At 54.4% G+C, this 13098-nt stretch overlaps 2 protein-coding genes across 2 annotated transcripts; both read left to right on the top strand.

The window, feature by feature from the left end:
• Window positions 1-1068: 1068 nt before the first annotated feature.
• noxA-1 (Superoxide-generating NADPH oxidase heavy chain subunit A) lies at window positions 1069-2893 on the top strand (the record flags this gene model as incomplete). The annotated part of the gene is made up of 3 exons (XM_036640956.1): window positions 1069-1232; window positions 1288-2805; window positions 2860-2893. 3 exons carry the CDS (start codon window positions 1069-1071, stop codon window positions 2891-2893), a joined length of 1716 nt encoding a protein of 571 aa, XP_036492635.1.
• A 5767-nt stretch (window positions 2894-8660) lies between these two features.
• Window positions 8661-10013, top strand: CGCS363_v009106 (uncharacterized protein; the record flags this gene model as incomplete). Its single annotated transcript, XM_036640955.1, has 1 exon — window positions 8661-10013. One exon carries the CDS (start codon window positions 8661-8663, stop codon window positions 10011-10013), a length of 1353 nt encoding a protein of 450 aa, XP_036493850.1.
• Window positions 10014-13098: the final 3085 nt, after the last annotated feature.

Raw genomic sequence — 13098 nt, 5'->3', positions numbered from 1 at the left:
TTCCTGCCTTCTTCCACCCAATTCCGCTGGGCAAGAGCAAGAGAGGGCTACCACTTGCCATCTCGCGACGGCCCTGGCTGGCGATTGCCCTGACGCTCATCCGGCCACCCCTCCCCCCTGGCCCCCCTGTCCGCACACTCCACGCCCCCCCTTCCTCCCCGCCAGGCACATCCACCTCTCTCACACCTCTCACACCTCACACGCTCCTCATCTTCCTGTGATCGCCCACCTCCCGGACGCTCTTTTGACTCTCTCCTCCCCTTCTTCCTTTTCCCATCTCGCACACCCCTTCCGCTACTGCACGTAGGGAAAATAATTCCACGATTTCCTCAACGACCGCGAATTCCAAGAACCAGCCGCCGAGTGCAGGCATTGTGTGCAGGTACGTTGCGTTGCCCTCACTTCATCAACCCAGAGTCCAGTCTTGGCTGGCTTGGCGATACCTTCGCTCCTCAGACTCGATTCTTTCTTTGCCGCCCGCTCGAGTATCGTCTGCCCAAAAGCCAGTCGCCTTATCCTTCCCGCACTCCCCTGCGCCATCCCTCGGACTCTCCTCGCTTCCTCCAAAAACTCTCTTCTACGCCATATCCTCCCCTCCTTTCCTGTCCCCCTCCGCCACCTTCTGTCACTCACATTCCAGCTCGTTCCCCCTCTCCCGCCTCCCGCCCGCTGCTGCCCTTCTTCCACCGCCGCCTGGTGCATGAAGCCGTCTTTTCGCTAACCCAGTGACTGTCGGATTGCAGGCTCCAATTTCCGCTCTTTTCTGGGTTCGCGCACTTCTCTTCGTATACTTTCATTTAGACACATTATTTCTTTGCCCGTTCAGCAGGCTCTGAATCAACCACAACCGACCGACTATACCCGCGCTTAATCGCATCACGCCGGACAACCACCCCGACAGGCACCACCCGATCAAAGGAGGAACTTGGGCGAAGGAGTCATTGCTGGGGATCCGAGAAAGAGTCGAGAAGAAGACCACCCTCTGGGATAATACGGATCAGAAGGAAAACGAACGCAGGATCGGCCCACGACTCGCCTGGCTTGCGACAGCCAGACCACCCGCCCGCCATGGACTACTACTCTCAGGGCTCCGAGAAGCCCTCCGAGCGATCGAGATGGACACCTCTTACCCGCATGCTGCTCTCCGGAGAGATGACACAGGAGAAGCAAAAGGAGTTGACAATGAGGGAACGCTTCGATCGATGGATGATTAACGAAGGATACCGCAGAGTGTACGTTTGCCTGCCGCTGTTCGCTGCCACGCGAAGCACAACTAACATCACACAGCTTCGTCTTCGTGTTCCTGCTGCTGCACGCCCTCATCTTCGCCTTTGCCACTGTCCACTACGGTCTCAAGGACAACTTGCAAACGTCTCGCGATACCTTCGGCCCGACTTTCGTCATTGCCCGTTCTGCCGCCTTGGTTCTCCACGTCGACGTCGCACTGATTCTGTTCCCCGTGTGCCGCACGCTCATCTCTCTGGCTCGTCAGACCCCGCTCAACGGCATCATCCAGTTCGACAAGAACATCACGTTCCACATCACCACCGCGTGGTCCATTGTCTTCTTCTCCTGGGTTCACACGATTGCCCACTGGAACAACTTTGCCCAGATTGCTGCGAAGAACAACCTTGGAATCTACGGATGGCTGCTGGCCAACTTCGTCTCCGGCCCTGGCTGGACTGGTTATGTCATGCTCATCGCCCTCATGGGCATGGTCTTCACCTCCGTTGAGAAGCCCAGACGTGCCAACTACGAGCGATTCTGGTACACTCACCACATGTTCATCATCTTCTTCTTTTTCTGGTCCTTCCACGGAGCTTTCTGCATGATTCAGCCCGACTTTGCTCCCTTCTGCGTCAGCATCGGTACCTCTGCAATCGGTGTGTTCTGGCAGTACTGGATGTACGGCGGCTTCATCTACCTCGCTGAGCGTATTGCTCGTGAGCTTCGCGGACGCCACAAGACGTACGTTTCCAAGGTTATCCAGCACCCCAGCAACGTCTGCGAGATCCAGATCAAGAAGGAGCACACCAAGACCAAGGCCGGACAGTACATTTTCTTCTGCTGCCCTGCCGTTTCGTTGTGGCAATACCACCCCTTCACCTTGACTTCCGCCCCCGAGGAGGACTACATCTCCATCCACATGCGTGTCGTCGGTGACTTCACTCGTGGTGTCTCTCAGGCCCTCGGCTGCGAATGGGACCGCAAGAAGGACGACTCTTCCAAGGTTGTCGGTGTCAACAGCGACTCCAGCGAGGTTGACCCCGCCCTCCGCCGTGTCCTTCCCCGTGTCTACGTCGACGGACCTTTCGGCTCGGCATCTGAGGACGTCTTCAAGTACGAGGTTTCCGTGCTCTGCGGTGCCGGTATCGGTGTTACTCCCTTCGCCTCTATCCTCAAGTCCATCTGGTACCGCATGAACTACCCTCAGAAGAAGACCCGTCTTAGCAAGGTCTACTTCTTCTGGATCTGCAGAGATTTCGGCTCCTTCGAGTGGTTCCGCTCTCTCCTTCTCGCCATCGAGGCTCAGGATGTTGACAACCGCATTGAGATTCACACCTACCTTACCGCCAAGATCAAGGCAGACGACGCGACGAACATCATGATTAACGACGCCAACGCCGACAAGGATACCATCACTGGTCTGCGTTCTCCTACCAACTTCGGCAGACCCAACTGGGACATGATCTTCAGAGGTATCCGCAAGTTGCACTCCCCGGCCGAGGCTGGTGTGTTCTTCTGCGGACCCAAGGGTCTGGGTAGCGCGCTGCACATTTACTGCAATAAGTACAGTGAACCTGGGTAAGTAGACATGACCTCAGAGTATCATACACATATCATGCTAACATTGTCCAGCTTCTCTTTTGTTTGGGGCAAGGAGAACTTCTAAGCCAGGCCGTGGCACAAGGCAACAACTTCGTTTCGTTTCCCTCTTACGTCATATTATTTGTCAACAATATCAGCATCGTTGCCTACCTGTCCCTTCCTGCCTCTGTCCATTCAATATGGCAGGGTGGAACATTATGGACGTTACTTGTTTGGAATCTGATCCACTGGGATGCATATCGCGGGTGCGCCGGACGCCAGGACCAAGAAGACGGCAGGTTTGGTGACGAATGCGGCGGCGGCACCGACATGCCGAGGGGGACTTTCAGGCAGGGTGGAAGCAGTGTCGAGAGGAGGTTTATGAGAGCGAAATGTGGAGGAATTTTGCATCGGTGGATGATGATAATCTTCGGCGTCATCCCCGCACCCCTGTGGATATACTATTACTACTACCGACATTTACATGTACCTAGCGTGATGCCATCATCAGTATACTTAGACAGTCTTGATGTTGCAGGGCAAATGGCTCTTGCGAAATTACCTGGTGTTCTTTGGTCTCAACCTATCCGTGCCTGCTCGTGCGTTTGCATATCCGAGTGCAGCTGGAAGCTGAGACGTGCCAAGGGCGCATATCCCTCGGTTCCCCTTTCCCTCTTTTCTCTATCTCTCAACGTGTCGGCTTGTTTCGCACGACTGGCGGGAGCAAGCGCTCGGACGCAGGGATTGCAGGCCGCGGCGCAAGGTTTTTTGCAACACGTTGGATGACGACGGTGCGGGCTGTTCTGCGACACTCTTTGTAAAACGTGACTGGGATGTGGGTGTCTGTACATCGGACGGGTGATTGGGCCTTGGCGATCGCTTGGCGATCGGAGGTTGGCGTGGTTTTGGGAGGCGTTTTGGGAGGAAGAGGGGGGTTTGATTGGGTGGGATGTAGGATTGTAGACTGAGGCTCGTGGGGGAGGATGAGGAGGATTAGGGTGAGGATGAGGATGAGGGTGTGGCTTGGTGGTTATGTGAGTTGAGAAGTTAAAGAGGCTTGTGAAGGGGATGTTTTGGAGAAGGAAGTGGGGGTTGTGAATGGGTGTGGTTTTACATGAGGCATCTGTGGCTTATTGATAGGTGAGTGAAGATGTGTAAATCGTTCCGCGGAGGTCGGTTTATCTTGCAGAGGGGAGGTATGTAGGTGAGGGTGAGTTGTTTGTTGCTGAAGCTGTGGTGTAACTGATGGCATCACAATTGCTCTCAGCCTGAGATCAGATTTGGCACCTCATGGTCTTGATCGCCTTCTCAAGACTATCCTTATCTACTTCACTCTGTTAGGATGACTGTGAAAGAGGTAGGCGAGGGGAGATCGTGCTCTCTGTGTCCGTTCGTCTACGGGCGTTCCTGCTTGAGTGAGTACTGGATACGGAGGGAGGCGAGGAGATGGACGATGTGTCAAGACATAGGTGTTTTATCACCGATGCTGGCTGGTTGAAGATGAGAGGACGACGGCTGAGGAGACGTGTTGGCTACAAGTTGTGATCTTGTAGGATCTGTCTCATAGCAGTGACTTATGCTGTGAGTTCTCCGTATGTTGGAAGGAGCCGTCCCGACTGGATTCACGTTCTTCTCTGGTGACCACACTGCCGCGGCACATTATTTGCTCGGTTGGACTGTTTGTAACGCACTAAGACTTACGAAGGCTGTAGATGAGACTGAACGATGAAATTAGGAATATTATTGCAAAATGATGATAATCAAGCATCTCAGTCATTCGGAGGTCGATAACGTTTGCTAGGTGACGGTGTGATTGCGGAAGAAAGGCCAGCGGGTGGTGAGCTCGCAGAGTAAGAAGCAGCTGATGGTGCATTTCGACCCGGTCTTAAACACATACAACGATCCAGTGCAAATACTCCAACCACACGATTGGCATGCCTTTGACGGGTGTGATCAGAAGCTGAGAGGAGATCAAGATGCTGTGAGATCAGCAGGCCTACGAATGAAGCGGTAGACCTACCTTTCCCATCGAGTATGGTGGCGAGAAGAGAAAAGGGCGATATCAAGCATCCGTCGATGAGTATTAGAAGAAGGCAATGGGAAGCTTGTGGTCGGGATGACGGACAACCCGATCCGTCAATGTCGAGTCAAAAGAGGCAGGGTATCATTGTCTTGGGGCTTCTGATGGCATACGCGATGTAACCAACTAGTTGGGCGTACTGATCATTCTCCATGAGAAACCAGGCTGGGTTGCTCGTCATTTCTAAAAGAAACCGTCTGGTTTTCATGTATCTGCGCGACTATATTTCATTTGTACTCAATTACTCCTATCGGAGGCGATAGTACGGTAGAGATTATATAGGTGAAGAAAGCAGAATAGTAAAAATGATGGCAGCGACGACGACAACGACGGCGACGGTAAAGTACAGTAGAGTATATAACCACAGGAAAGAATGGACGGTCTCCTTCTGCAAGTAATTTAGAGAGGCCGAACTTTTCCAAGATCCGTTTTCAAGTGTTTGCAAAACACATTTTCTTCCACTCTAGTCAACTCGTCCCGGCTTCAAGGTGTAGTTCGGAGTCGATGACAGCGCCCGCTCGTGACGTGACACTGTCTAGGAAGGGGTGCGGCTAGGCTGATTCATTACCTATCCATCGTATATATAAGTTCTGCCTCGAAGAGAGCAAGCTCACGGATCCGCGGACAAAACCTGATAGGAATGAAGAGTTGGTAAACATCAATAATGGGGGTATGACACGGCAGCTTCTCTTGGAGGGAGGCTTTCGATGTGGTGCCCGCGATCCTCAGACACGCCTTGAAATTCCATTCGAGTTCATTGAGGTATTGCGATGTTCACATTGGCGGATTGCCAAATCACATGAAGCAATCAAGCCTCTATTGTAAGATGCAAGTGAGTCTGAACAGAAGCGCATGCACAAAAACGAGAGGAGACACCCTGATGCTCTTGGCAGTCGTTCGTGGGTTGGTCAGGGAAGCCACATTTGTGGCGGCTGTCTCGCTGGAACCTGCACCTGTTCCGGTGGCTCGCGGGGCAAAGTAGCGCTCCAAGAGAACGGTCCAAAGCTCACTGGACATGAAAATGACCCTTCACTGCTTCTTTCGGCAGGGACCTCTTCGGCATGCAACCGTAACTATGCTCAATAGGAAAGGACTGGCATACTTTACTGCTCTGAGAACGACGCCTCATGAGGCAAAACCAACTCTTCTATCGAGCCCTGCGTTCCCGACGGAAAAAGCTGCTCAATGAGCAACGCCGCCGCTGCTTGGCCGCAGACGAACCGTCACCGGCCGGTGGACGCAGTGTCTCTGGGCAATCTCCGGGTGCCTCTGCGTCCGCGTGCTAACCTCGGAGGGGCAGCGTTCACGATAGGCAGGCCGGCGCGCGACGTGAGGGAGGGCAGCTTCAACGTGCACGGAAACGGGGTTGGGTTAGCGGTGGCTGACGGTGATTTTTCTCATAACGGTGAAGCGTTGATTCCAGCGCTTCTTATGGCTGAAATTGACTTTTCTGCGCGGGAGCACGACAGGGGGGCGGGATGTTTAGATTTGGTACCTGGCTGTCAAACCATACCTCGACTTCTGTGAACACAATTCTTGACGCGACAATCGATGGCAGAGGACTTCTTGCCTATCGTCCCGACGTGCGAGATAAGTTGATCTGCAACAATTGATGCATCCCCTCTGCTCTGCAACTTGATATTGCCCCTATCTGCGGAGACGCGCGCCCTGCTGATAGAGGCAGAGAGAGAAAGAGTCGGCCTGCAGCTCGTATTTGAGCCCGCGTCTGCCCAGGCTGATATCATTCATGCCGACGCGTCGATCGCATTGGAGGGATGGGTTGCGTGGTTTGCGCAGATCCAGCCGCATTAACAGTACAGCGCGGACTTCCACAGCTTCTGAAACGGGGAGACTTTTGGCGCCTGGCTTCGCGATTGAGGTAGCCGACTTGGAGGGGCCTCGGCCTCTTGACGGCGGGTGACCCGCGCCACGGCGGCGGCGTGGATGGCGAAGTTCGTCGTCGCCCGGGTCGGGAAGGCTTTTTCGCTTCTGGAAGCTGGAGCGGCAACGGGTTGGAGGACCTCTGCTGCTCCTGACGAAGCTAGCTCTACTTCGGATGAAACAGAAACATCTCTGGCAAACCTCGATATCCTTTTGCGACTTGCTGTTTCTCAATGTCTCTCGACATGTTCAAGATGGAACAGCAGGAGCCCTTTCGCGTTGCATGTTTTCTTCTTCGGCCTCGGGTTACTCAGCCCATCGTATGTTTGCCCGCCGCCCACACTTCTCTTCCCCGGCCGCATGACGGGCCAAGAGTTGGCTGGGAGATTCAAGGATCCCGTCACAAGACCTCCTTAGGCCTCTGCTAGAGGCTAGGATCCAGGGGAGGGAGGGGGGCACCGTTTTTCTCGTGTTTTTTTTCCCCGCATTGCCCAATGGAATTCCGCATCATCGACCACTCTGTTCCCATTTATTCTTGATGATCATAGGCCTATGTATCGTGCGTAGGCTGCAGCGAGGCCCTCTCATTACGCGGTAGAGTTACGCAGAAGCTGCGCGCTTCCTTCGGGTCGCATTCAGGGGTCCAAGGGTCCATCGGTCACGACTGCGAAGCACATGAACATGCGCAGTATCCGTAAGGTGCCCAAGGGAAGCAGGCCTGTCAGCACTTGGTGAGGCCAGAGGCGACGGTTGGTTGCCAGCTGCTGTCCAGCACTGCCAGCGCAGCAGCCAACTCTTCCGAGGCAGCGCAGACACATCATCACAAGGGAGCCCTGTTGGGGGGATGTGCTATTGACAGGGCATACCATTACCCATCAACACCACCGTCTGGTCTCTTTTCCGTCTCTTGTGCTGCTCTGGGAGGTGCCCCTTGTGCAATTGTGTCATTGTGTTTCCCAGTCAGGCATGTTCCTACCGATAAACCAGCAAAGAGGAACCCCCTGTTCCCGAAGGACCCCTGCTTCACAGCCTTTTGCTCATTCCATTTTGCACATTGTCGGTAGGACCACCTGCCATTTGAGAGGTTAATTCGTTGTCAATGTCACTTGTCAGGCTCAGGCCCTTCCCTGGTGTCCACTTGTTTTCTTTCATTTAATCTATCCGTATGTCCTTTTTATACTAGCCCGTCGGCTTCCTCTCCAGACTCCGACGGTGGGGATGTAGGAACCTCCGGGACAGAAGGGAGAGGGCGGCGAGGAAAAGAGGGGATTCATTACCTGATGGGAAAAAAGCGCGAAAAGTGAGCGAGGAAGAGGAAAAAAAACAGTTGCCGCGCCACCATGTTGGAGACGCTATTACGAGTGGCTTTTCTGTTAGCACCCGTCGGCCGACACGCTTAGGTACCTGCTAATAAGTGCTTGCTTGCCTGGGTACATTACCTACCTAGGAGGTGCAGAGGAGATCACCGAATACAGCAGGAGGGAGATACGTATCTACGGTTAGTATGGAGGTAGCTAGGGTCGACTAGACCGCATCTGATCTTCCCGCACCCTCCGCCTGCTCGGTTATCCTCTGCAGTCTGCACTCTTTGCTGTGCGCTACTGCTTGTACCTCTCAGCAGGTCTCGTAATAAACCGTTTCCTGTGTCTCTGGCCGCTGGTGACTTGTTACGAGCTTTTCATTCCACCGTGTTTCGCCGTGGTGGCACACACTCACTCTCGAACCTTTCCTGGACCTCCCTCCCTCGAAGCCAGACGACGTCGCTTCACACTTTTCCACCCTCATCACCAACCTTTCCAACTATCGTCGACATCCACCCGGATCTCTCTTTTGTCCAGCAAACACACACTCAGGTTGCTCCCTCTCGCCATTGAGCGAACCTACCGCAGCCATGCGTCTCGGATCGGCCGGCCTCCTGGCCCTGCTCTGGTCCTTTAGCAGCAGCAACATCGCGACAGCATCACCACTCGCCGACGACGCCAAAGCCATGCCCGGCCTCCGCCCAAGACAGGGGTCTGGCACAGGCTCAACACCAACATCGACGACCCCCGTGGCATCGACGCCCACGACGAGCGAAGCAGCAGAGGCGACGACCACAATCACAGACACAGTCACCGTCGGCGGCGGCAGCGGAGGCACCGTCACCGTCACGTCCAACTTCCTCCGCACGGTCATCACCACCGTCGTCGTCACCACCACCACCTTCGAGACCACCACCGTCACCAGCAACGACGTCGCAACAGCCACTCTGACCGAGTATGTCACCTCCACCATCCTCGCGAAGCGCTGGATCAAATTCCTCCCCGCCGAGACCGCCCCCGTCGCTGCCCCCGCCGCCCAAATCACCCCCGCGGCCGACCTGCGCAAGCACGCCGTAATCGAGAAGCGCGCCATCGTCACCGTCTTCGTCACCGTCACGGGCACTGCCGGCGCCGACGCGACAGTCACCAACGTCCGCACCAGCACCGTCGTCCGCACCACCACTTCCAACCTCGTCCAGACCTCCACCATCATCAGCACCCTCTTCAACAACGCCCAGACCACAATCACCGTCACTTCGACTCTGCTCGTCACCTCCACCTCGGTCGACACCACCTCCGCCGCCACCGTCGACACCGGCCCGACGACAGGCAACATCGCCACCGCAACCGACAGCGGCACCTCGGCCACAGGCTCAAGCGACAGCGGCAGCGGCGACGGCGGCCTCTCCACGGGCGCAAAGGCTGGAATCGGCGCGGGCGTGGGCGTCGTCGGCCTCGCGCTCCTCCTCGGCATCGGCTGGTGGCTCTACAAGCGCCACAAGGCCAACCGCCCCAGCGCGGCCGACCTCGCCGACATGCGCGCCTACGACCCCAACGGCCCGTCTTACGACCACGGCCACGGCATGTCCGAGACGGGAGCCGGCCTCGGCGCAGCTGCCGCCACCACGCCGACTCACAGGCGCCAACCCGTGCCGCGCAAGAGCAGCCAGCTGTCGCCGCCCACGCAGAGCGTCAGCCCGATGTCGAACCAGACGGTGTCGCCCGCCAACGACTACGGCTCCGGGTACACGAGGCCCGCGAACGGGGCGAATGAGCTGGGCGGCACGCGCATCCTCCCGCCTGAGATGGGCGGCGACGAGGTTGTCGAGATGGGCGATGGGCAGCCTAGGCCGCAGCCGCCGCAGCAACGACAGCATATGACGTCGTTCCAGTCTGGGCCGGTGCCGGATGTGTACGAGATGCCTGCCCAGAACTATCGATAATGCATGTGTGTGTGTGTGTGTGTAGCGTACCTTTTCTTTTGTGGCAGATTTGGAAGATGAGGTGGGGGTTTGTAAATATATACATAAAGGCTATTACTTGGATTTTGTTTTAGGATACTGAAGCGTTGCATTGAAGCTTTTGCCTTGCCTTGGGCACGGGGCAGGAAGGCAGGCTGGCGGCAGATGGAAGCGAGGCCGCGCGGGAAGCATTTTTCATTTGAGGGGGTTCATACTTGGGGTTTCAAAACTCTCTTCCGGTAGATAATCTTCGTAATGTGTACGAGGTAGCATGGCAATGCGAATTGCATGATGGGTCAAAATAAAGAGTGTTATATGTTGAGGAAGTTTCGAGCCCACCCAGTAGGGGTTTTCACAGTAGGGGAAAAAGCAGTAAAAGCACCTCGGTCAGTGCCCAGTCCAGTAGCTTCGCAGTATACATACCCAAGGGTCCGGAATAACTGCCCGCGCCAACCCTAACTCGCCTGCGTATAAGCGAAAGCATCTAGGCTAGACGTATATACTATTATGGCTATCAGCCTTGTTAACGATGGCTTCGTTGCCAGTAAGGTTAACAGCCTCGCCCGCATGACTCACGCTACGCAGAGATGGCTTCACAAGGTCTTCAGCCACGGAAAAGCTTGTCTTGGCCACGTACTTAAGACGCTGCTTGCGCTAAGCCTCGAGCCTATTCCTCACTAAGCAAACTACCTAGATTCCTTCATAATATGTTCTATCCTGCCTGATCTATGGGATCTCATGCTGTAAGGCTTTGCCTAAGGTACGCCCTAAGATACTAAGATTAATACTAACTATAGGGCTAGGTTTATAGCGATTAGTAAGATAATATCCTTTAATATATAGAGCCTTAGGGACTAGATAGCTATAGCTAGGTCCTACTTTAAGGTCCTAGAGGCTAACCTCAGTAGCAATAGCGTGGAGGCTGCCTACCTACTTTAGTAAAGCCTCTCGCTTAATAATATAGATATGTTTGCTACTAATCCTAATATTTACGCTTACTTTAATAACGTCCTTAGTAGGGCAGCGTAGCTAATAAGTTAACTAAGCTAAATTGTAGGTGTTATTGATAAATATAGAATATAGTGTAGGCAGTAGAAAAGATAGCTAAGCTTAACGATAGAGGGTGTATATGAGGGTTAATAGATAGGTTAGAAGGCTGGAGAAAGTCTGTAGTAATTAAACTTAGTTAAAGTTATGAAGTTATTATCGAAGTGATGTTGAAGGTGATGAGATTGTGATGGTGCACCTAAGCGTGTGTGGGGGAAATAGGGCTGAAGCTGGGATCACGTGACCAGTAGGCTGTTAGCTGAAGGGTGAAGTCAGAGGTCGTTGCAGTACAGGTTCCAGGTAAAAGTCACAGTAGCTGGCCAGAGGCCATAAAGAGTGTTATATATGTGAAGTCTTTTGACGTTTGCGCAAATTGTCTTAGATCTTGAAGAGCGCGACGTTGGCGCCATGGAATGATGTGCGTCCTTAGCTCTGCCGGTGGGAGGGGGGCAGCTCCAGCTCGCATATGGCTTGCATGTTCGCATTGTGGACGTCGACGACGACGCAGTGTCAGCACCTTGGTCTCACGCCTTATCTCTTGGCACCATACAGCATCTTTGCGTGACAAGGGGAGATGAGAGAGCTAAGAGTCTTCTGTGTGACGTTGGAAATGCGCTTGACGAGGACATGAGTTGAGTTTGGGGGGAGCGTGGCTGTTACGGGTGCATCCCGGCGAGGTGTCGTTCATCCCAAGTTTTACTGTTTTGGGTTGTCAGTGGTTGTCCCTGGGTCTTGGAGAGACGCATCCTGGGGAAAGAAGGGACAGGCTTTTGGTAATCAGTCGATATCTTGTGGTTGCGTGCCGATGCGACCCTGCTCTGATATGAAGAGCTTCATATGGGCCGCCAAGACGTCTGGTCGACAGCCCCGAAAGCCCGAGTCTTGCTACCGGGAACTCATTTTGTCCCGCTCAAGGGAAATTGCAAACGCAGACGTCACCATCATTCCTCCCAAAGCCATCGCTCACCGGCTCTGAAAGTTCCAGAAGACCGTCCATGTTTCGTCAGCACGCGGAACCATCTTGTTGTTGAAGGTGTGCCATTTGTCAGTCCGGACCCGAGCCATCGGCGGCATTTCTGCCGACTGCAATGCTTCATGTAAGCCAAGCCTTTTGATGGTCACGAACGTCCACCCTGGACGCAACACACCCACCCTTTCCCCCCGAAGGCCCCAAGGGTTCAAACAATGCCAGAAACACTCGCCAAAGAGCCCCTCCTCCATGGAGCGGTGGCACCAGGTCGGGTATCTCCTACGTTGCGGGCGAGTTGGGGCGCAAGTGCAACGGCGGGTGCACAGAGTGGGCGGCGGGCAACGGAAGGGAAAAAAAAAAAAAAAAAAACGGTGCGTAAGCTCGAACCAAACAAGCACAAGCACCCCTGTTGCGGTTGTTTCTGTCTTCTCTTAGCTGCAGCTCCGAATGGGTTCCAGACCCCGGGGGCAGCAAAGTCAGGATCTTATCTGCAATGTCTTGGTTTCTGAAGAAAGATACCGCGGGGGCAAGGCAAGGCGGGGAGTAGACCGAGGAACCATTTGATAGTTATCGTCTTCTGCCATCCAGAATTCCAACCCTCTTTGTTTCAACAATTCCGCCTTCTCTGAAGTCTTCAATCCTGACTCATGCAAGCGTCTTTCACGAGTTGAGTTGTTTTTCGCCCCAGCCAGCCACTGTCTTATTAGGCGGGTAATTACAAACATCGTGCCATAGTCTCTGTCTAGTCAACCCAACCCCGCCGACATAGGAACTGGAGGGGTCTACAGTCGACGAACACTGCAGAAGGGGAAGATCTCAATCGTCCCATGCACCGCGCCCGCGTGTAATATCTGCACGACACCCCGCCATCTTCAACGGCACCACCCCCGCCGGCCGCATCATCCTGCCCAGCGCGAGGTCTCATTGACGCATCGGGATTGAGTGACGATCAACCCGCCGGAATCCAAGGGAGCGTCGAGTCAACGTCAACCCTTCCACGCAGACAGATTCTCAAACTCTGACAACGAAACTTTTGCGCAATTGACGCGG

This window comes from Colletotrichum siamense (assembly GCF_013390195.1).
Source record: "Colletotrichum siamense strain Cg363 chromosome Unknown KSG_Cg363_contig06, whole genome shotgun sequence".
Taxonomy (NCBI): domain Eukaryota; kingdom Fungi; phylum Ascomycota; class Sordariomycetes; order Glomerellales; family Glomerellaceae; genus Colletotrichum; species Colletotrichum siamense.
The sequence above is the reverse complement of the archived record's forward strand: the minus strand, read 5'-3'. Positions and strand labels throughout refer to the sequence as shown.